Source organism: Coloeus monedula (genome assembly GCF_965178545.1).
Source record: "Coloeus monedula genome assembly, chromosome: 27".
NCBI lineage: Eukaryota > Metazoa > Chordata > Aves > Passeriformes > Corvidae > Coloeus > Coloeus monedula.
The window spans coordinates 1,485,604-1,509,379 of NC_138807.1; the positions used below are offsets into that span (position 1 = coordinate 1,485,604).

General features: G+C 53.1%; 1 protein-coding gene across 1 annotated transcript; it reads left to right on the forward strand.

Moving 5' to 3' along the window:
- Positions 1–6,573: 6,573 nt before the first annotated feature.
- Positions 6,574–23,394, forward strand: LOC309582657 (excitatory amino acid transporter 5-like). The gene is made up of 11 exons (XM_082297923.1): positions 6,574–6,753; positions 9,066–9,145; positions 11,840–12,052; positions 12,733–12,775; positions 13,576–13,798; positions 16,762–16,861; positions 17,073–17,306; positions 18,781–18,975; positions 19,607–19,741; positions 20,517–20,616; positions 20,721–23,394. The coding sequence occupies exons 1-11, from the start codon at positions 6,577–6,579 to the stop codon at positions 20,856–20,858; spliced, it is 1,638 nt and encodes a 545-aa protein (XP_082154049.1). The 5' UTR covers positions 6,574–6,576; the 3' UTR covers positions 20,859–23,394.
- The last annotated feature ends 382 nt before the right edge of the window (positions 23,395–23,776 follow it).

Sequence of the window (23,776 nt, forward strand, 5' to 3'; positions counted from 1 at the left end):
CCCCCCTGGAGCAGGAGGGTGGACTGCAGCAGGGCCTCTCCATCTCACAGTACAGGTCAGAGTCTGGGACAGCCTTCACCACAGCCTGCCCGTGAGACCCCGGCACAAACGGTGCGCCAGAGGAAGGGGATGGCTCAAGATGCCAACTTCCACCCAGTGCCTGCAAAGCCAGGAGGAAATGTGTTCAACAAGAAGGTGGGACCTGGCTCTGCTCCTCCCCACAGGAAGGCAGCCCAGCAGACACGGCCACCTGCCAAAGACAAGGGGGCTCCAGCGGTTCTTGCCAAAGGCGCGGCTGTCGCAGCCCCCCTGTTCTCTGTGGGAGGCCCCCAAAGGGCAGAGCACCCAGTTCTGCCCCGGAGGAAGCCTTTGCCACATGTCAGGGCCCTGGGAGTGAAGCCGGCCAAGCCCCAGCGCCCTCCTGTTGTGGATTTGGCAAAGTTCAGAGCAGCTGCACATCCTGGGACATCTGTCCGTCCTGCCACAGAACCACCAAGGAGTGCTCAGCTGGGTATGGCCAGGCACCTGGAAGTCCCTCAGGGAAGGGCGCTTCTCATTCAGGAAGGAAAATCTCACCAGTTAGAGCCTGCAGCTCCTGGGAGATGGAAATACTGGGAGGGCTGATGGAGAGGTGGGGGCTGGTATTACCAAAGGGGCTTTTATAGGCAATAGCATGAGGATGAGAATGAGAGAGAAGGAGAGCAGGTGAAGAAACAAAGTGCCCCGGCCCTGGCTGGGCACAAGTTTCAGGCTCTGGAGTGTTTGTAGGAAGTAAGGTTGGAGTAAATAACACGAGAGATGTTGCCAAACTGGAGTGAGCCCAAGATGGTTGGGGACTGGAGCACATGGAGAAAGAAAGGCTGAGACCCAGGCTTGTCCAGCTGGGAGGAGAGGGAGGGAGATCTCTCTGCCCACAGCTACCTAACAGGGAGAAAATGGGAGCCAGACTCTTCCCAGAGGTGCCTAGGGACAGGCCTGGATGTGATGGGCATGAGCAGTAGGGGAGGTGAGTTAGACACTGCCCTGCTACGCTCCACAGTGGCCTTCCAGATCTAGGCTGCTGTGGTGGTTTCTCACAGTTGCTGTTCTGCTAATCCACGCTCCAGGTGATGAAACCTATTTCAAATCTTGCTCAATTTCTCTAACCATGAGAATAGACTTCCCTTCCTTTCCTTAAGAGAACTGAAAAATCAAGCTGGTCTGTGTTATAATTAAAAGGTGTTATCAGGGCTGGCCATGCTGTTGTGCTGGGAATGTCTTACATGACTGGCCCTGACCCAGGGCTGAGCAGCTCTGGTAAAGGAGGGAAGGATCTGCTCCCCCTGTGTCCTACAAACCAGTAGTTTTTCAAGTATTTATTTGTCTCATGGGTCCTGAGGCAAGTTGCAACATCTAGAATTACACCTTGCCTTGATTTGATAATTTTTGTTATTTTTTAGGGCAAGCTTATGACTTTTAGGACTAGGTATCTGTGTATTACTCGGTACTATAAACCAGCAGAGATTTGATGCTGTACTCAGGTCTTTGTGCCCATTTTTGGTTGGTCTGGTTGATCAGGCTGGACACAAGGCTCATGATACAATAATGGCATGTTAGCAGAGGTGTGGTCATGCTGGCAATCCTAAAGGGTGCAGCAGCATGTTCTGGCTGATGATAATCCTGAGCACGTGGAGATATTCAGGACTTGCCCTGACTCTGGTACATATCTGAAATTTAGGGGTTTTGCCACATTCATGATACCTGTTTTGGCCTCTTTCCCTCGCCTTCCCTCATTTGTCCAGGAAGAAAGTAACATTAGAACTATACAAATGGGCTATGGAGTAAAAAACTCCTTGCTCTATCAAGATGTGCAGTCACTTTTATCTCCCCACCTCCCCCCGCACTAAATCCAGCCCAGAGTGGCTCTGACCTCAGGGTGGCTGATAGAGCTGAGGAGAAAATATGAAATAATCCCTCCCTGATCCCTCCTGTTCTGCTGTTTGCCACAGGTGACCTGAAACCAGGCTGTGTTGCATCAGTGCCCACACAGTTCCCACTGCAGGATGCTCCAAGTGGCACGGGGTAAGGACTGAGGCAACACTGCTATTCCAGGTGGCTTCCAGGCTGTGCCAAGCCACTGAGAAGGACACGAGAGGGGACAGCAAGAGGATATTTGGGTTTTCCTGCCTGCTGCTGGAGCCCAGGGTGTGCAAGCAGCTCCCACAGTGTGAAGCATGGCCATCCCCTGGGGCTATGTTACCTCACTGGGGCCATTGCACCCCGCTGCCCGTCCACATCCAGCTGTGTGAGGAGCTGCTGGCACAGGGCACGGAGCTGCTGTCCAGCTCTGCCCCAGAGCCAGGGCCAGTCCATGGCCAGCCCACCTGCTTGTTGCCCACCCTCCTCCTGGCAGCCCTGATTCTGCCCTCGGCCCCCAATGCCATCGTTGCAGCAGCACTTCCTAACCATGCTCTGCCTTGCCTCAGGGATGGAGATGAGATATACGATGACGTCGAGCCTGTTGGGTTGGCCAGGAGAAGCCCAGGCCTTCTGCTATCTTCTGTGTCCCAGCTGCCAGTGCATCCCCGCCCCAGAGGAGGTGGGTACAGCAGAAGCTTGGGTGCTGTTTGGGGTGAGACCTGCAGCTCTGAGAGCTGTGAGGCCCTGAAGAGCCATGGGCAGTGGCAGGGCCCGTGCTAAGCCTACTGCTCCCCCACACATGAGGGCAGTGGGTTCCTCTTGTAAATGGGCACAGGAAATCCTAATGCCCCCACACTTGGGGGCAAACTCAGGGTTTGGTCCCAGGAGGAGAAAGCTCTTGCTGCTCTTTGTATCCTGTTTTGGCAGGTACTTACACCTCACAGCAGCCTCATGGCAGCACCTCTCCCGGGGTTTGGTTTTACAGGTGGAGATGCTGGCCGAGCCTCGAACAGGGTTACCTTGCTGGCAGCTGCACAGAGGTAACGGGGTTTTTTTACTCTTTCTAAGGGTCCCAAAATGGCCAGGGCTCCTTGCTGTTGTGACAAAGCTGCTGCTTTAATGGTCTCTGCTGGGCTTGCAGTAGGAAGAGCACAAGCTGCAGGCTGTACACCTGGCCAAGAGCCCCCACAGCCTCAGAGCTGGCACAGGGAAATGCAATGGGGAGCAGCCAGCAGGGAGAAGGGGACAGGAGGGAGCAGAGCATGGGGTCATCTGAAACTTCCCATGGCTTTCAATGACTGCAGAGAATCCCAGGTCTCCCAGAAGATGAAAACCAGGACACTCAAGGAATGCAAGAAGGAAGAGAAGATGGACAGGGAGTTTCAGAAGAAATTCAAGGTGAGCAGCAGTGAGCGATCACTTTTCCCTCTGAGCTCCTTCTCCCCTCCTGGGAAGGGCGCAATGCAATGGCAGAAAGGAGCTGTGCTCCACAGGGACCAGTGATACCCAGATCACATCTTGCCTTGTTCCCCCAGGTCACACCTGCCCCATTCCCCCAGATCAGACCAGTCCCACAGACCATTTGGCTAGAGAGCAATCTGCTTTTTTTCAAGGAGGGAGAGCAGTCAGACCTGCCTGACTCAGCTCCCCTGGGGCACTGCTGTTTGTGTTTCAGTTTGAAGGCAGCATCAACGTCCTGACTCAGATGATGGTCGACCCTGCAGCAACAGAGAGGAGGGGTGGAGGGAAGAACCTGCCACTGAGACGGGGAGAAATCCTTGATGTCATTCAGTTTACAAATCAGGAGCAAATCCTCTGCCGGAACAGCCAGAGGAGGTGTAAGTCTGGAGGGGGATGGGGTTTGCCCACAGCAGGGAGCACAGCACAGTTTTGGGAAAAAGTTTCTTCATGCAAACACCCCATGACAGGCCTCCTGACAGACCTCCTCCACCTGTTGGATCTGACAGGTACCCTGCTACCCTGAGAAGGTTCCCACTTTCCTCTGCACAAATGTCCTGCTCTTCCTTCCACTCAGCAGCGGCATTTCTGCTGTGAGCTGGGCTTGTCCTTTCCCTCTGCTAAAAGCCTTTGCAGTCCTCAAAGCCTCCAGGCCACCAGCCCAGCACACCACCCTTTGCCATGGACTCGAACTCCACAAGCTGTGTCTGCACTGAGGGATGCTTGGGTGGAATGGGCTGCAGATCCCTCAGGCAGAGGGGAAGGGGCTTTTCCCTGCCAGCTGCCATTCAGCCTGGAGGGCTCCTTCCTGACACTGCCCAGAGCAGGTTCCTCCTGAGGGTCCCACTCGGCTTCCTAGAGCTGGGTTCCTCCTTGTCCCAGCTCTTTGTGGGAACATGAGGTGTTGCTAAACCCTGGGCAGGGACAGGTGCTGGGGTGATTCCCACTGATGCCCTGGTTCCCAGCACAACCTGACATGTGTTTCCTCACTCTCTTGCAGATGGCTACGTGCCCCGGGCTGTGATGCTGCCTCTGTGAGTACCCTTTCCCAGCCCCTTCCTCTCCACGCCGTGAGCTGCAACGACTGCTCCATGAGTGGCCAGTACCAAACTAGTCCTGGCTGACAACTCAAAACTACCCAGCTCAGGCTGTGACCATAAGCCTAACACCAGCTGGTTACCCTGGGGTGGAATCTGCCATTTCTGGTGTCAGGAGAGATTGTCACTGGGGCACTGGGAGCACTCCCTAGGCTGCGGTCCCTCATGTGGAACCTGCCCAGACACTGCTTAGAGGCTGCTGCTGGCACAGGATCAGGGTGCAGCCCCTCTGCATGGCCGGGTCTGCAGCTCCCAGCAGCCTGGGACAAAGCCACCATCCTGAGAGGGGCCAGAATCATGTTAACCCCACTCCAGATGGTCCCAGCTCTGCAGGGAGAGCACAGCTCTGGGAGGGGGAAACGGGGCTGCAAGTGGACACCAGAGCCCACAGACATGCCAGGAGAAATGAGACAGATATGGCAGCAGGAGCTGGCCCTTGCCTCGGGGTTGGAGGTGGTGGGGACATGGGAGACCACACTGCCCACAGCACCCCATCTTTGTCCTTGCAGGGACACTGACATCTATGATGACGTTGAGATTTATGGTAGGTGCACAGAACTGCTGCCATACCCCTTCACTGGCCACGGTGACCCCCACACCAGCACCAGGATTCCCCTTCTCCTGACCCCTTGCTGTTTTGCTGCCTTCCCTTTCTCCCTTCCCTCTGTGCAATTCCTCTTCCTCTCCCTGAGGTATCCTTTGCTTACTCCCAGTTCCCTAAAGGTCTTCATGTTCCTCTGTTCCCAATTATTTGGACTTCTCTGCACCCTGTTCTCAGCTTGCTCCTTCCACTTGCTGCCAGCCCCAGGGCCCCTTCAATGTCCTTTGAGGTATCCCTGATCCCCCAGACACCTCAGGCTCCCCTTTCCCAAGCAGTTTCTCTCTCCTGACATGCAAACTCCATCCCTGGCTGGCAGTTGGCTCTGAAGATGGAGCTGAATAGAGACAACTGCATTTCAGCTCTACTCACAAGCACACACTTCATCTAATTCTGGCAGGCTGAGCCAACCACACTAGGGCCAAAGGCACAAGACAGCACCACAGAGACCTCCCCAAGGGCTGCAACATGAACAGCATTAGACACCAGGCTGCTTTTGTGAAGGAGCTCTGCTTCCTGTGAGACAGACTGCAAACCCACCGTGTCGCTGCCACGGACAGGCATGGCTGCTCAGCACGTGGGGCTGCCCAGATCCCATCCCATGGGGCAGGGGGCCACAGATCCTCAAGTCACACCTTCACTGTAGCTCTGTTTTGTCTGTGTAAAATATGGCAATGTTTCAAGAGGGCTCCATGGCGTTATTTTTTGGGGGGTGGGGAAAGAGGGGTAAAATCAGGCACATAAAGGTTTTAGTATTTTCCCATTCCCAGAGCATCTTCAGCCTGGGACCCTCCTGCCCTTTCATTCTGCACCCCGCTCTGGCCCCAGTGACACTCCTGGCCTGAATCAGAGGCAAACTGGATGTAGAAATACTCTAAAAGATCACGAATTATGGACCAGATGCTCCAGAAGCACCTCATGGCCTTGGGGCAGGTTCCCTGGAGAGCTGGCAGGAGGTCAGATCTGTTGGGGCAGGTATTTGTGTGGGAACACTCAGCACCATCCGTTGGTGCCTTGGGCTGGTGTCTGCAACTGCTGTGGGAAATCCTCTCATTAACTGGGAAAGCTTCCCTTTGCAAACCCTGCCCTCATGAAGCCCTCACAGATGGGGGCAGGATTGGGGTGCACTTGCAGCCGGTGGGAAGCACAAATCTGGTGCAGGACCCAGATCTGGTGGCAGGACCCAACTCCTTCTGGATCAGGAGCAGTGAGAAGAAGGGAGTTCTGGAGCTGGATCCCTGCCCTCAGTCTGCACACTGGCCCCCATCCCTGGGGCTGGAGGGTTAAAGTGGGAGGGTTCGGCACCTCACGGCAGGATGCCAAGCCCAGATTAACCAGTTGAAGACGTCACTTTCCATTATGGGAAAGGCTCCCAAATATCCCTGAAGCTTTTGGTTCTGGGGATTAGCCACCAGCACACTCAGCTCCTGGCACAGAGCAGGGGTCCATCGGCGCTGCGGGGCCTGTGGCCATGAGTGAGGCTGGGAGCCGCTCCCAGGGGCATCATTTGGGTGGCTGAGGACCATGTGGGAGTGGGTCAGGAGAGCTGTGCTGCACTCACTGTCCACCGCCCTCCTGCGCCTCTGGAAGTGGGTGCGGGCTTTCTGGTACAAAAATGGCCTCTTGACTCTCTCGATGCTCTCGGTTGTCACTGGATGCCTCCTGGGGTTCCTGCTGCGGGCGCTGGAGCTGACAGACCTGGTAAGCCTGGCTGGGATGGTGATGGGAGTGAGTGGGATGGAGTGGGGCAGGGGGGCAAGCCCTGGTGCCAGTAAGGGTCCCAGGTGGGCACAGCCCCAAAAGCAAAGGCTCCTGCTCAAGCAAACCACCTCAGGGCAGGTTTCTGCCCATGGCTTTTTTTTTCTTTTTTTCTTTTCTTTTTTTTTTGACCAAAAAGGTGCCAACAAATGCCCAAGCTGTAGGACAAATCCTGCCTCCCTCCAATGGGAGTGGGGAGGTCTGAGTTGTTCTCCATAAGGCTGCAGGAGCCTTGAGGTAGGATGAAGATGGGAAAGGGGGGAATGTTTACTCAGGTGCTAGATGCTCAGTAACAGGCTCCCCCCAACGCCACCAGCAGCATCAGGGTCTGAGGGAGGGGGTCCAGGAGATGGGGTTCGAGGGATGGGGTCCTCCCATTACTCTCCCCAGCTGTGTGCAATCAAAGCACATTTCCGTGCTCTGGAGAGGACCCAGCAAATAAATATAGGGTTGGTGAGGAGCCTAGAGGGCTTCGAAGAGTCTCCTTCCTTTGAGGAGCCTTGGAGACAAATGCATTGGAGAAAATGCACCGAAAAGGCACGTTGGCTCAGCACGTTCCAGGAGCATCGTGCTGCAAAACGGCCCCGAGCTGAGCTCCACTGACACTGGGCAGCTGGGCCACGGCTCAGCCCTGATCCAGGCGGGGGAATGCTGCTCTGGGAGAGCTCGGCTGGGGCTGGAACATCCCTGTGTTGCCCACTAGGATTTAGCAAAGTCTTGTCATTTCAATTAGGCCCTTCAGCATCAGCGCAGCAGGGATGATCTCATTACTTAATTGAAGCTGGGTGTAATCTCTCTGCATCCCTGTGCACACACCCGTGAGAGCCCAGCAGCCACCCACGCTGGCCATGAGGCTGGCAGTCTTGGGGCTCCGGCCCCTCGTCATCAAGTTTATCCGTCCTCTGCTCCAGCCCCATCCTGCTCTGTTGCCACAGCTCTGCTCTGGGCCTGGCAGCCACTAGAGACTGTCCCCACTAAGCCTTTTGTCACAAAATCTGGAGGAGAGCTGGAGAGGTGGCCAGTCCCTGCTTTCCTCCCTGCAGTGGGGAAGTGTCACACAGCTGAGAGACCCACTGGCAAAGAGATGCTGTTCAGATCTGGCATTACCCCTTGCACCCAGCTGGGCCCATTGCAGCTCCGCTCTACCTGAGCTCCCTGGGGACATCAGCCATGCCCAGGCCACACACTGGGACAGCGCAGGGACAGCACAGGGACAGCACACGGACAGCACAGGGGAGCGATTGGACAGCTGCCTTGGCACCTCTCAAAGCCCCAGCATGGGGTGGTGGCTACTTTGGAGTAACCAAAAACACCTGCTTGTCTTGGGGCCAACTCAGATCCCTCCCTGACACCACTACAGTGACACAGTGAAATAGGGGGGTCAGGGATGGAGGGAGGGAAGATGATGGATGGATGGATGGATGGATGGATGGATGGATGGATGGATGGTAGAGATAGGGATGGATGGATGGATGGTAGAGATAGGGATGGATGGAGGGAGGGATGGAGGGAAGGAGGGAGGGATGGAGGGAGGGAGGGATGGATGGATGGAGGCATGGAGGGATGGATGGAGGCATGGAGGGATGGATGGATGGATGCATGGATGGAGGCACGGATGCATGGATGGGGGCATGGAGGGATGGAGGCATGGAGGGATGGATGGAGGTAGGGATGGATGGATGGAGGAATGGATGGTGGGTAGAGATAGGGATGGAGGGAAGGAGGGGTGTCCTTGTCCTTGTGAGGGGTGTAGGGGGTGGAGAGATGCCATGGCACCAAGATTGTCCCATGGATGGGCCAGACACCCGGGCTCTCCCTGAGCTCGGCTTTGCCACCTGCAGCCATGAGATATTCCCACTTTTCATTGCTGCCAGCAGCTTTGGGGCACTTTTGCAGATGCAGCCAAGTCTCTGCTCCCTGATAATGAGTGCAATGACTTTTGGGAGGAGCCAGTGCTGGGGCCATGTGGACTATTCCCTAGATGGCAACAGAACCAAGGATGGTTTTGGGAGGGGACCAACCCCACATGCCCCTGCCTTGTGTACAGCCAGGTTTGCCATGTGGCCAGTATTCCCCATCTGTGAGCCCCCAGTTAAGGGACAGCAGGGAAATGGCATCATGGAGTGCCTCAAGGAGCAGCTGCCAGCTCAGAACAAAGCTCAGAGCTCAGACTGGTTGGGGAAAAGGCAGATTTATCAAATTTGAGCCCTTAATCCATCATCATTTACCTGACACACGCTCTGCTCTATGTGCAGGAGAAGCAGTATTTTTCCTTTCCTGGAGAGCTCCTCATGAGGATGCTGAAGATGCTGATCCTGCCCTTGATCACCTCCAGGTAAGACATCACCTTCTGCTCTAAAGCACCATCTTTCCCTCACATTGAAAAGATCGCCCTGTGACCCCCCATTGAGGAGAAAACCCCAAAGCTGCATGGGGTGAGAATAATCCTGGCTCCAAGCAGCTGGCAAGTCAAGCAGCATCCCCTGGCTTGGTGTCCATCAAACCCCGAGGTTTCCCAGCAACAGTCTGGGACAAATCCTCACCTGGATTTGATAGGCACTTGTGCCCAGGTCAGACACCTGCACTGGCTGGGGTGTTTCCCTTCTTTTGGGCAGCTGGTGATGCCAGGACCATCCATGGGCAGTTGTGACAGGCTGTTTAACCTCAAAGCAGATTCCCTTAGAGGGATTTGAGAAAGTTCAGGTAAAAAATATAAGCATCCCCCAGTACTGTGTCTGTGTTTGCAAATCCCAATTTTATTGGCCCATACAGACCTAGAAATAAGGAACAGAGCCAGCAGTCATATTGGGGTCTAATCAAGGTCTTGAAAAGCTTATATGGATTGACATATTGCAAACAATATGTTGTCATGTGCTCATTAGACACACAAAAATTATCAGGTGCTTGTTCCCTCGAGGATGTGTCATTTCTCTGTTGTTAGTCAGAGTTTGCTTGTTGTCCCATTTGCCTCTGGTTTATTTTTGAGAGCAGTGTGGTCTCTATCCTGGCCACACTTGGCCTGTTCAGTACCATCCCTTATAGAGATTTCTGTACCTCACATCCCTCCCCAAGGTGCCTGAGGGTTTCCCTTTGCTCTCAGCCCTCCTGGCAGCTCAGTTGCTGGGTGGTTGTCTCTGATCACTCTCCTGTCTGTGGGTACAGGTTCTGCAGAGGCCTCCTGGGAGTTTTCTTTCATGTTGGATTGAACCAGGGATTTTTCTATAATTACTGAATGATGGTAAAGTGGTGTTTTCTCTCTATGCACCATCCCAGAGGGGACTGGGCGAGCTCTGGGGATGGAGCTCTGGAGATCCAAGCCCCAAGTTGGAAAGCACCACCTATGTTAGTGTTGCTTTTGTGGACTCTCTTGAGTTTCCAAGGCCCTTCTCCTCCTGGAGATGTGGCTGCTGAAGAGGATCCATAAGCTGGCCACCACGTCAGCCACCCTCTGGGTCCCCAAGGTTGGCACTGACCCTCACAGCCCCTCTATTATGTCCTGACTGAAGGTCAGAGCTTGGCTGGGTCTGCATGCATGTGGGGCACACTGCAGCCCCCAAATGCTCACATTTCATAGAATCCTGGAATATCCTGAGCTGGAAGGGACCCTCAGGGATCATCAGTGCAGCCCCTGGCCCTGCACAGACACCCCAACAACCCCAGCCTGGGCATCCCTGAGAGCGCTGTCCAAACGCTCCTGCAGCTCTGGCAGCCTCGGGGCCGGGCCCATTCCCTGGGGAGCCCGGGCAGTGCCCAGCAGCCTCGGGGGGAAGAACCTTTCCCTGAGCTCCATGGCCAGCCCTGACCCAGCTCCAGCCGTTCCCTGGGCTCCTGTCCCTGTCGCAGAGCAGAGCTCAGCCCCTGCCCCTCCGCCTCCCCTCGGGAGGAGCTGCAGCCCCCAGGAGCCTCCCCTCAGTCTCCTCTGCTGCAGCTGAACGAGCCAAGTGCCCTCAGCCGCTCCTCAGACCTTCCCCAGCTCCGTGTCCCTCCTTTGGACACTCTCCAACAGCTTTGGACCCTTCTGATCTTGTGGTGCCCAGAGTGCCCCCAGCACTGGAGGTGAGGCTGCCCCAGTGCAGAGCAGAGCGGGACAATCCCTCCCTGGCCTGGTGCCCCCCAGGACACGGTGGCCCTTTGGGCTGCCAGGACACACCGGGGACTCAGATCCAACTTGGACCCCCAGGTCCCTTCCCACGGCGCTGCTCTCCAGCCTCTGATTCCCCGTCTGCCCCTGCATCCAGGGCTGCCCCACCCCAGGGCAGGATCCAGCACCTGCCCTGTTAAACATCACATGGTGGGGGATTTCCCAATCCTCACATTTGTCACGGTCTCTCTGTGGGACCTCTCTGTCCTTGAGGGTGTCAGCAGTTCCTCCCAAGTGAGTAACCTCAGCAAACCCACTCAGGACCTTCCAGTTCTGCACCCAACTTGTCCCCACCGCCAGCACTGCTCTCCCTGCTGGGGCAGCCTGTAATGCCCTCTCTATTTTTAGCCCAGTTTTGCTGAGAAGTAGCTTATGGGTTACTTCTTAGGAAAGCTTCCATGTGCATGAAATCTGAACCTGCAGCTCTCTCCAGGGGGTGTGGGGGTCCATCCCCACCAGGATTTTATGAACCTTGCTGGTACCTTCCTTTGCTGCTCACAGTGACACACAGCAGTGGCACGAGGTGATGGAGATATAAGAGAGCAGTTATCTCACAAAAAAAGGAGAAGCATCATTTATTCAACATAAAAATACACTAAGAATATAAACTTCTTAACCCTCGTAGAAAACAGAAAACACAGCTAGACCTTGAAAAGGGACTTGGAGGTGTCTCCTGCCCTTCACAACTCAGCTTGGGTTGTCACAAGCCCATCCTGGGTCTGAGATCCTGTGGGCGCTGGCACAGGAATGTGCAAGATCTCAGTGATGCCCTTAGGCTTTGGTTTAAAAAAACCTATGGAAATCCCTCCCGCCTTGGAGATTTTGCCCATCAGATATATCTTGTGCAGTTTGGGGAGCAGACACTGACCACTCTGTTCTGTGCTGTAGCCTCATGTCCGGGCTGGCCACCATGGACTCCAAAGCTTGCGGGAAGATGGGAGTGATCACCATCACCTACTACCTTTGGACGACCTTTTTGGCAGTGACCGTGGGGATCATCCTCGTGGTCAGCATCCATCCTGGTGCAGCTGCCCAGAAGGACAACTACTCTGTGCAGAAAGTGGTGCTCAGCTCCGCTGACGCATTACTGGATTTGATCAGGTGTGTCACAGGATTTCAGGAGCCAGGGTTGTGATAACAAGATCTTCCCAGAAGGTTCTGAGTTCCCAGAAGACACTGAGAACGCGAGGGAAACAGGAGAACCACTGGCCAGGTGCTGGTACCTCCAAGCCCAGCAATGTGGGGTTTGTTTCCCCCCATCCGTGTCCCTCTGGCCACTCTGTCACTGCCACTGCTCTCCCAAAGCCATCAGCAAGGAGATGCACTGCAGCAGAGATCAGACAGAGTTGTGTTGCCTGCAAGGCTCGGATTCTCCTCTGCGGCCCCAGCTGGAACATGCCAAGCCTGGAGCTGGCCCAGGGCTGGGTTAAGGCAGCAGATGGGGTTACCTGGGGAGGGGTTGCAGCACAGACCCAGGGGCTGGGGGAGAATCTCAGTTTCTGGAGGTACTGGATTGACTGGACCAGGCTCTGAGCAGGGGCCTGCAGATGGCAGATGTCCATCCCAGGCTCAGGTCTTCCACCAATCCCATTTACACATGGTTCCGAGTCCTGCTTTGAGTTCACCTTCCAGCTTTGCTTTGCTTTCAGCTTGCACAGCTGTCATAAGCTGTTGTTGGCTCTCTTCTCCTCCCCGGACATTGTGCCCACCAGAAGTGCTTCCCAGGATGCTCCCTATGCTCTCACAACACACTCTAACCCTGTGTCATTGGTCTCTTACAGAAACATGTTTCCTTCTAACCTGGTTGAAGCTTCGTTCCAGCAGGTGAGTTCATCCCTCTGCGTGCAGCCAGGATGGTGCTCAGCTCCACACGGGGCTGCCTCTTTGCCCACCCACAGCCTGGACAGGAGCCCTTCTCTTCCCCTCCCTTCCCTCCCCTCTCTTCCCCTTCCCCTCTGTTCCCTTCCCTGAACTTCCCCTTCATCCACCCACACTCACCCCAGGGTGGGCACCCGAAGGCAGGACGGTGCTGGGGGGGCACAGGCTCACAGGAACCCCCGTGCCTGCCCTCTGCCTGCGAGGCTCCTGTACAGAAGCAGCACACATCCCTTCCCTCATCCCGCTCCTGTGCAGAGGCTTCTTAGTCCCTGGGGAGGGGCGGCAGCGGGGTGGGCAGGCAGCAGGCAGGGGAAGGAACACAAAGAAGGGACGCTTGAGGGAAGGTAGAGTGGTCAAAGGGGACAGACTGAGTGGCCAGGCAGGGTGGAGGGACAGGGAAAACAAGCGAACCCATGGCATTGGGAAAGCATCGGTAAAGCTCGCAGGAGGAGGGACGGAGGGACCAGAGCGCTACCCCAGGGCTGCGCTGGCGTCCCGCAGGGGACCCGACTCACCAACAGCGCCAGTCTGCTCTGCAGCCTTGGCTGAGGACGGGCTGCAGCCAACAGCCACAGCTCCCCTTGCCTGTCTCTCATTCCTTGTTTCCACCAGGCTTTTACTGCCTGGAAACCAAACCTTTAACTTCCAGGAGCACCCAGCCTAGGGCTGGGGCTGGCTTTGCCTCTGTGTTCAGAGCAGGATGAAGCTCATGCCAGCATAACCTCCCTCCTTTGCTTCTGTTCCAGTATCGAACTGTTCTTGTCCCAGTGGTGAAGTCTCCTGGTTTTCAAAAGATCCCAGGAAAACCTGTCAATTTTATTTACTTTGCACCTGATGACAAAAACCCTGAAATCCATCGGCCTGTGTTCCTTGAGCTGACACCATCACCTGAGATGACCTACAGGACCCTGGCTGGGACCAGCAATGAGATGAATGTCCTGGGGATTGTCATCTTCTCAGCAACCATAGGTACCTGCTCCTCCATGGGCCCAGAGGCAGCCCAGGGTGGCCACAGCTGTGGTCACCGAGCTAAAGATGTGGGACAAGATTCTTTTAGCTTTAATTGCCCCAGTCCCTGGGAACCAGAGGACAGCTCCAGGCCCAGCACAGAGCTCATACCAAGGCCCCTGTCAGCACCACCTGAGGTGGAGCTCACTGCAGCTGTAGGCACTGGGAAGGCTGTTTCCACCCCCTATTTCCCACATGAGCCTTCACAGCCCTGCAGGTCCTGAGGGTTTTCAAACCATTACATAAGCCGGGGAGTCCTTCTAATGAGGTCTGAAGTGAGGTATAATTTTGCCTGGGACACAGCTCGCCACAATGACCCAAACCCTTCACACTGAGTGTTCAGCCCCTGAGCAGGCAGGATGTGACAGTGGGGTCAGACTTGGTGCTGTTACAAATATATGGGAATTCCCAACAGGACTTTCTGAAGGAGGTAGGGAAGCATCCTGCATTGAACAGCTTGCAATCCTGTGTGGACAAGGTGCTCGGCAGCAATTTCGGGAAGGAAGAAGGAGCAGAAGTCATGAAGAGACACGTGCAAGAGGAGGTTTAAAGGGGAGAAAGTCATTGAAAGGAGGAACTTGGAGCTGGCTCAAAGTGTAAGAAGAGGACATGGGGTGCAAGGCTGAGGGAGAAAGGGAGGAGGGAGGGATCAGGAAGGAAAAAGAGTAGGAGGCAGTAAGATGAGCATGGTGGCAGGATTATGTGTAGGTTAAGAGGTGAGGGCAAGGAGCTTGAACTTTGTGTATAAGGAACCAGAAAGCCAATTAGAGGATTTGAGATGCAGAGGCAGCGCAGCCAGCACAGCACTGGAGTGCGCTGGACCGTGGTCAGAGACACGGAGGGCGGCCAGTTCTAAATGTGAGACCTCAGAGGAGCTGGTCACAGTGAGACTGGGCAGAGCCAGACCCACTGACAGATCCTTACAGCCAGAAGATGTCTCTGGCAGTCTCCTGTCCTAGCAATCAACACCCTCTGCAGACCTTGGACACCCAGGAAAGGTGCTGAGCTCCTGCCCACAGGACACATGCCCTTCTCCAGCCCTGCCAAACCTGCAAGGAGAAGCTGCTTTTCTCTTCTAAGATTACACTTCACCACCCCTCCAGCGTGGGAGTGGGATCAGCCTGAGTTAGGAGGCAGAGGGAGATCACCTGAGCCAGCCCCAGCCACCTGCACTCCCCATGTTTTGCCCAGGACAGATTAGAGCTCCACAAAGCCACAGACTGGCAGAGCATCACCTGCACCAGACACGGGCAGCTTGATAAAGGGCATTTGTACACCCACAGGATGCTTTTCCTATGAGGAGAGGCTGAATTAATGGGGTTTGCCTGGCAGAAAAGAGGAGAGGGATAGGCAGGGCACCACAGCTCTATACCTTGGGAAATGGGGATCACCTCCTCCGTGCAGCAAGGTGGGGGGGCCAGGTGGAAGCTGGTCGAGCTCTCAGTAAAGTGTATTTGTGTTCAACACCAAAACTAGGCAGGTTGTGGGGCTGTGGGTGTCCATGCAGCACCCACTGGGTACCCAGAGTGACTTTGCTTTGAGGGGTGACCCCACACAGCTACTCCAGCTCTGACAGTTCTTCACTGTCCCTGAGGGCCTCTCTGTTGCTTTTGAAACCCATCAGAGGGCAGAGCTTTCAAGACCCTTGCAGGAATCTCTCCATTTGCTTGGGCCATGTCTCCCAAATCAGCTCTGTAGGACCTGAAGAGAAATGACTTTCTTCCAAAGCAGCTGTTGTGTCCACCCAATACTGACAAATATCCACAGAGCTGGTATTTAAACACGCCAAGCCTTGTCTCATTTCTGAAAGTTCTGGCAAATGTGAACGCACCTCATCTCTCTTTTGAGCAAGGCAGGAGATCCAACCACCAACCAAGGGCTTCTTGGAGTCCTCAACCCTGAAGAGTGATGAGCAGGACAAGATCCTGTCTATATTCTTTTCCAAGATAAAACAGACACCTGCACAGTGCTTCAAAATTAATTTTAGCCAACACAGGAAGAAGGCCTTGCACCAAGCTGGAAACAAGATGGGCAAATGCTCAAAGGTTCCTTTTCCTTTTACTTGATGGGTTCTTGGAAAACCTCCAGTGAAAGCAATGGGGTTTAGCACTGGAAGACAGGACAGCACCATACCCATTCCTGTATTTCTGCTCTAGTATTCCTTGAACAGAAAATTAGGCTGGTTTAGGTTAATGCAACAACATCAAAAGAAAAAAACAGACTTAGGAGAGAAGGCTTAATGCCTGTATCTAAGCACCTCACTCAGATCCTTCCTGACACATCACTGTACAGCCACACGTGTTGTCACCACCATGGCACAGCCTGTGAGCCACCAGCACTGCACAGCCCAGCCCACAGGGGAACCGGGCACGGGACCGGGGGCCCGAGCACTGCTCAGTCACTGTGTGGCAGCCGGGGCCCCTTTCACTCCAGAGCAGGGCAGGGATGCAGCAAAGCATCACATCCTCAGCTACAGAGAGCCCTACCACACCTGGCCCTTAAAAAAATTCCATTTTTATTTCCAGAATTCATTATTCTTGTATTACCAAAGCAATCCAGCAATTATAGCAATCCAGATATCCACTTAATCCAGCTAATCCACAGTTTATCCATCCCAGGAAATGACTCTTCCAGCATTGAGCAGCAGTGAAGTTTATCTGTTTTCTGTGCAAGGAAGAGTCCAAATCCTGGATTTGGGTCTGGTGGGGCTTTGTGAGAAAATGCCAGGAACACAAGCCAGGTGCTTGTATTTGCTTGGAACAAAGAATGGCCGTGACTCCTAAGAGCACACGGCAACCTGTACGAAATCAGGTTTTGCCCGGTGAGCCCCATTCTGTGGCCACCAGACCCTCAAGACACTCGGCTTGACAGGTGCTGCTCCCGTGGTGCTCCCAAGTAATGCAACCTGCTGTGCTTGGTTGCAGGACTTCTCCTGGGAAAAATGGGCGAGCGAGGAGCCCCGCTGGTTAACGTGTGCCAGTGTCTGAACGAAGCAGTGATGAAAATTGTCTCGATGGCCGTTTGGTAAATCTGGTTTTGATTGATTCATTGATTGATTGATTTTCTTTCCTGCTATCTGATGGCAATGCCGGTTGCACGTCTGCAAGTGTGTGTTGTGAGCACTGAATTTGCTTTCGTACGACTGTACCACACAGTACCAAACACTGCAATGTCTGTCCTGCAGTGCTTCAGTGATTGCTGCATCCTCATAATTTTTTATGCTTATTCTTTGCAGGTACTTCCCCTTTGGCATTGTATTTCTCATAGCTGGAAAGATCTTGGAGATGGAAGATCCATCCATTATAGGACAGAAGCTGGGACTGTATGTCATTACAGTAGTGTCAGGGCTTGCCTTCCACGGAATCATCCTCTTACCTCTGCTTTTTGTGCTCATCACCAAGAAAAACCCCTTTGCTTTCATTCAGGGAATACTGCAAGCCTTGCTGATCGCCTTAGCTACATCCTCCAGGTAGGAAAACGTGGCTGGAACCTGCAGATACCACAGAGCAGGGATCTGGTTTAGCAAGAGAGACATGGCTGTGTCCGGCCAGGTGAGCTCTGGGAGGACAGGTGTAACTCAAAGGAAAATTACACTCCAGCACTATTTGAAATGAGAATGCTCCTGGTTTAGGAGGAAGCAGATGCTTGGCCCTGCCCTGGGTGACAGACCTGGGCAGCTCGTGGTGCTCTTCCACTCACCCTCTCCCAGGGTTTTCCCAGAGCAAACCAGCAATGTTTTTGTGTGTGCATGCACACTTCATTCAATTGCTGCAGTTTTCTTTCCATGAATTCAAACTAGGACTTTGTAGGTGCTTTATAAACTGCATGGGGTTAAAGCTCTTCTGAACACTTTACTGACAATCTAACATCAACTACAGTGTATCCCAAGTTCATCCACAGAAAAATCTTGCCTATTTTGAAAAGACTTTAATCAATTTAGATTATATTTATCTATTCTATTTTCATTGAAATACTTTCCTTATAACAATGAAAAAAAACTTCACACTATAAACTACCACCCCTTCCAGAAGACACACAAATTCAAACATTTTCCTGGAGAACATTTGACCAGGCAAAGGGTTTTTCTGGCCTGCCTGTTGCTCCTCCCCATAATCCCAATAAAACCACCTAGACTGTGCCTCCCTTCCCCAGTGCCCACCGCTGCAACTCTTGCTTCTGCAACTCTTCATGACCTGGACCTGGGTCTCCAGCTCTGTTTCTGTCAGGCTTCTCCTCCCTCTGCTCTGCAGCCAGCTAAGGGAGGGAGAGCTGCCACAGGGAGAACACCCTGCTCCTTGTCCCAGCCCCACGGTCTGTGCCCAGGGCTGGGGCCACCGTGCTGCATCCAGAGCCTTTCCCAAATGCAGTCCCTGCCTCCCAGAGTCTGTCACAAGCCCATCGACTTCCTTTCCGTGGTTTCCTTTCTTCAGCCTGTTCTTCTTCCTCCATTCCTCATCCCAGTTCCTGTGGGACAGTTGTCTTCATGCTAGACAGAAACGAGAGAGAAAGGTCAGGGGTGGAGAAGCTGAGGCAGGCATCCCTCATGGAGGAGACAGGTGAGGACAACAGGGGTCTCGCTGGACCTCAGCACAGCCAGTGCTGGCACACACCATACCACACTCCAGGAGGTGCTGCAGGATTCATGTGGGCACCAGGGATGTTCAACAGAGCTGCAGCCATGGCACACAGCTCCTTAAAGTGGTGCCTTCAGCCACTGAAATGACATTCTGACATTTTCTCTCTCAGCCTGCAGCTCACTTGGCTAATGATGTCTATTCCCCAGGTGGTGAGAACTGAAGAGACTTTTCACTGCTACCGCAATTTGTGTAACATTGCGGTATCCACCCTTGGGAGGGCTGGTATTTCTGTCCCATCACACTGACTCCAGCTTAGAAAGCTCAACACAAATGACAGACAATTACTGCTCATTTCTTGTCCTGCAGCTCAGCCACCCTGCCCATCACCCTCAAGTGTCTCCTGGAGAACAACGGCATCGACAGGCGCGTGGCGCGGTTCGTGCTCCCCGTCGGGGCCACCATCAACATGGATGGCACCGCGCTCTACGAGGCAGTCGCTGCCATCTTCATTGCCCAGGTCAATGAGTATGAACTGGATTTGGGACAAATTATAACTATAAGGTAAAACTTTCTCTGTAGCAGCCAGATTATTTCTCTCTATTCCTATTTATAGATATTAGGACAACCTCTTGCATTTTTGCCATTTGCAGAGATCTTGTTAGTGCACAGTGACCTTTGCTGGGAAGCTGAGGAGGAGGGGAGGGTGCAGCATGTCCCAGTCCCTGTGCTGTGTGCCAGGGAAAGCTGGACTGGCTCTGCACCCCAGAATCCACTGCAAGTCAAGGACTTTGCCTGTAGGGAAAAGCCCAGCTGCCCAGACGTGTGGCTGGAGCAGGTCAGCGCTGCAGGGCTGAGCACAGAAGGATTTGTGCAGGTGCCATTTACTCCCCTTCAGGAATGGGATAGCCTCATTTTATAAACAGGGAAATAAAGCATGGAACTAAATAATAATTAAATACATTTGCAAATATTTAATAATTTTAAGGAGGGACTCCCTACCCTGAAGGCAGAGGAGAGCACAGAGCCAGGGCACCCGCTGCCAGCCCCTGCTCTGCACAGGGGAATTTGTGATAACACCTGGGAGCAGGAAGGTGGAGGAAGTCAGATCCAATCCAATCCTTCCACACAGGAATAACTCACTTTGCCATGCAAACATGCTGGTCTGAATTGCACAGCTGCCTTCTCTTTGCAGCATCACGGCCTCAGCAGCCAGCATTGGGGCCGCTGGGATCCCGCAGTCCGGGCTCGTCACCATGGTCATTGTGCTCACCTCCGTGGGGCTGCCCACCGAGGACATCACCCTCATCATCGCCGTCGACTGGGCTCTGTAAGTGCTCTCCAGGCCACTGCCACAGGCAGTGACCAGTGTCAGTTCATGGTGATGGATCTTCCTCTTGATGGATGAAACCAGATTGCTCTCGAGACAGAAACTGATGCTGGATTACACTTGTCACAGACAAATAAACACACAGCTTGTGAAATGTGCCATTCTAAAGTACTAAGATAAAAACAAAGCAAGTCATTAGGTGAGAAACCACAAAGAGCAGATGCTGAGTTACAGAACCAACACGTGGGTGGCTGGTTTGTACTTCACAGGGCCCCAGGGAGAAGAGGGAACAGTGCCAAGTATCACGGCTGCTTTTCTCTTTCCCTCATATAAAGGAAGGTTAACACACCACCAATTTGACCTTTCAGCATCACAGGGTACCCAGCACCACTGGCACCTTCTACTGATGTGAGAGGTAGACAAGAGAGGAGCAGTGGCTGGATCTACAGGATTTCTCCTCAAGAGGCATCTCAAGGAGTTTTATGACTTGCTGAGGCGCTCTCCCTGCACTTAGCACAACAGTGGCTGTCCCAGTTTGGAAGGCAGCACTGGCAGGTCCCTGCACTGCTCACACAGGCAGGGTGAGACAGATGCTGCCCCAGCACAGGGCTCACATAGGGACTGTTTTCTCTCTGTATCTGCAAAACCAACACAGCCTTTGCCAACACCAGTGGGAGGGACATTCAGGATAGGGGCTGACATGTTCCAAAGCCATCAACACCCCGGGCACGTTGGCTGTGGCCACCCCCTGCATCCTGGCACTGTCTCTCTGCAGGGACCGACTACGAACAATGACCAACGTCCTTGGTGACGCCCTGGCTGCTGGCATCATAGCACACGTCTGCGAGAAGGACTTTGCCCCAAAGCCCGTCCCAGTATGTAGGGCATGGTGGAGGGCAGGGGGTCGTGGGACATGGCAGAACAGGCACAAGGCACCTGCTCACTCCAGAAATTAAAACTGTGTTCTTTCTTTTTGCAGCAAGACCCAGTGAGCAACACGGACAAGTTTCCTTCTGCAGAGACCTCACACCTGCATCCCAAAGACAATGTGATTGAAATGATTGACGAAACCTTGTTGGACCAGACAGGAGTTCACTATAACATCTGCCAGGTGTAGATAACAGCATTCCTGCTCCTGGGAATGACATCTTGGTGCTAAACACTGACACTGTGCGTGTCACATATGGATGCTCTGCAAGATAAAGGCCTTACTTGGCACAAAAGTGGGAAAAGCCTCTCTTATCCTTTGAAGACTGTGGGACTCCCAGCAGGCACTCAAAGACCATGGCTCTGCCACTGACGGGCAGGCAACCAGCTCCTCCCTGCACCTGAGGACACAGCTGGGAGCTCACTGCCCTGTCTTAAATGGCTGGGTTTGAAGGATTTATAACTCCCACTTTTGCAAGCTCAGCTATTTTTGAAAGTTAGGGAGGTGAGCAGGTGTTAGCAGACTGGATTTGGTGAGAATGCAGTAGGGATGGGGCATAACTCCGAACCCTCTGGCCAGCAACTCTTCCCTGGAAGCCAGGCTGTGCTCCAGCAGCTTTTGTTTTCCTTATTATAGAGATTATTTTTTTTAATCCTTGCTTTTTATTTTACTATTGGGTTCTCATCTAAAAACTAAGATTATGTGAATTTTTGTCCAGAGCTCAAAATCTAAGTTGGACATAACTGGATTTCCCATCTGGCAGGTAACAGACAGGATGGCTGAGCTGTTGCACTCTCAGGGACAGTGGGATCCACTGGCTGGAGGGAAGGAAGGACCAGCTGTACACCTGTTTCTACAGCTGTTTTATTACAGACAACTAATTAACCAGGCCCAACTGCAACTGCATTGATTTTCCCAGCTAAGGATCTGTCCCCAAGCTCAAATTCCAATTACAGCCTTAAAATCCAGGCTTCCCAGGGCAGCCTTCTACACAAAAGCCTTTTATACCAAGGATTCACCTCACTGAATTAATTTGTCTCTCAAAATGTCACCTCATCCCTTTTCCCCCTCTTGATCTTTCCTGCCACAGCATTAGGACTCGTAACACAGCTCAGATCCATACTCACATCACTGAACTGTTCTCCAATTGCACATAAAGAAAACATTTTCTGTGCAGAATTCTTTCATGCTGAAGTCAGAGGCTATAAATTTTTTTTTAAGTTAGAAGAAATATTCATTCCAGTTTTGCCAAATGAAAAGCAGAAACTATTAAATATCATAAACCAGCTTTTGCACAAGAACTACTCATCTTCTGTTAACTTACAAAAGCCTTCACAGAGTTAGACTCCTGGGCAATGTAAGCTTGAGACACTGCTGCTAACTTTGGCCTTTCTCACCCTCTCTCCTTGGTGAGGTTAATTAATACCTTCTTAAACATTACAGCCCAACTGCTCTTCAATAGCAGCAGTCACATCATTTGCAAGCCCAAAAAAATCACATTTCAAATCAATCTCTGCAGCTTCCCCAAACATCCCTCCCTCCTTCCCATATCATTTATGATCACCTTGATACACGCTGGTTCAGCATCACTGGCTCCGAAGGATTTTTTGGTTGTTCCCCTGTATCAGGAGTGAGCTCAGCCACCCAAAATGCCCTGGGAGATGCTGGTGAACACTGGGGAGGCCCCAGGCAGCCCCAGCTCTGGGACAAGGATCCAAGTATCCTGTCTGTCTGCAACAGTTACCCACATCCCCCAAACACAGCTGGACAGACACTTCCAATGCACCTGCTCCAAGGCAGTAATTAAACCAGGCAAGATTTATGAGACCTTTCTGGTGCAGTCTCTGGTGCATGGGAGCGCCCGCATCCCTCACTGGATGCCCCGGGTGAGTCCAGGCCCACCAGCACAGGCAGCAGAGACGAGCCCCACTTTCACATCCACTCTCCTCTCATTAATGAGCTCTGGATATTACAGCACACAATTAACCCTGCAAGAAAAGGCAGGACAGAATGTCCATGGCAGAGGTCCTTGAGTAAGTGCTGGGGCTGCAGGATGAGCCTCTGGGCAGTCACTCCCATCACTGGGCTCTGGCTGCTGCAGACCAGACCACCTTATGCCCTGCCCTGGAAGCTGCAAGTCATACTAAAACAACTTAAGAGCACATTCACGAGCTCACTGCAACAAAGAACAAATAATTACTGAAAAAACTGAATATTGTATCTCAGCAATAAATCTAGAGCTGGTGAAGCTAACCCCACTCTGTACAACTTGCCCCAGGAGCTGCAAGTCCGGTGCTTTATCAATCCCAGAATGGTTTGGATTGGAAAGGAGCTTAAAGCTCATCTTCCATTCCCTGCCATGGGCAGGAACACCTTCCACTAGACCAGGTTGCTCCAAGCCCTGTTCAACCTGGCCTTGAAAGCGTTGGTAACATCTCTAAGTATCTGGTGGGATACACATTAGCAGAGAAGTTTTGATTTTGGAAATCAGCAGGGAGTATGTTGGTGCTAGTAAGGTTAAAATAAAGTGTCATGCCAGAGCCCACACAGCCTTGGGCCTTGTGACAAATACAGCAAGGGAGACCTTTTGAGCCCAGCAGCCTCAAAACTGGGCTGTCATAACTGTGCCCCTCTAACAGGATAAAACAAGGGGAAAAAATAATTCAAGTGCTTCTGAAAGTCTCTCTGTGGTCTGGTATTGAGGGAAGGCATCGTTATTGATGGGGAAAAGCTAAAGGCAGCAAGGACAATCCATCTTCAGCACTGCACAGGAGAGGCACCTGAACACCTTTAACTGGGTGGAAATTGTGGAAAAGTAAACAAAGCAGATTTACATGATGGCCCAGCTGGTGAGAGGCCCACTGTCCCAGCCTTTGCCCTTGGGATGGCACCATCCCAACCCCACCTGTGTTTTCAATAATCTGCTGCTGAGGGAACACTGACAGCAGTGTTCATCTGCTGCTCAGGGGGGAACAGCAGCCTCCCTGTGCCAGCCCTGAGAGCCAGTGGCACCCACAGAACCCCAGAATGTCAGCAGGGCTTTTGTAGAGAGCAACACAAGCTCATCAGGGGTGAGGAACAAGAGATTTCTAGAAGACAAGAAAGTA

Excerpts from the sequence above, each read along its gene's own strand:
- LOC309582657 (XM_082297923.1), top strand. The coding sequence starts at position 6,577 with ATGTGGGAGTGGGTCAGGAGAGCTGTGCTGCACTCACTGTCCACCGCC. Across the intron at positions 12,053-12,732 it reads GCATTACTGGATTTGATCAG|AAACATGTTTCCTTCTAACC; the intron begins GTGTGTCACAGG and ends GGTCTCTTACAG. Across the intron at positions 18,976-19,606 it reads GGACAAATTATAACTATAAG|CATCACGGCCTCAGCAGCCA; the intron begins GTAAAACTTTCT and ends TTCTCTTTGCAG.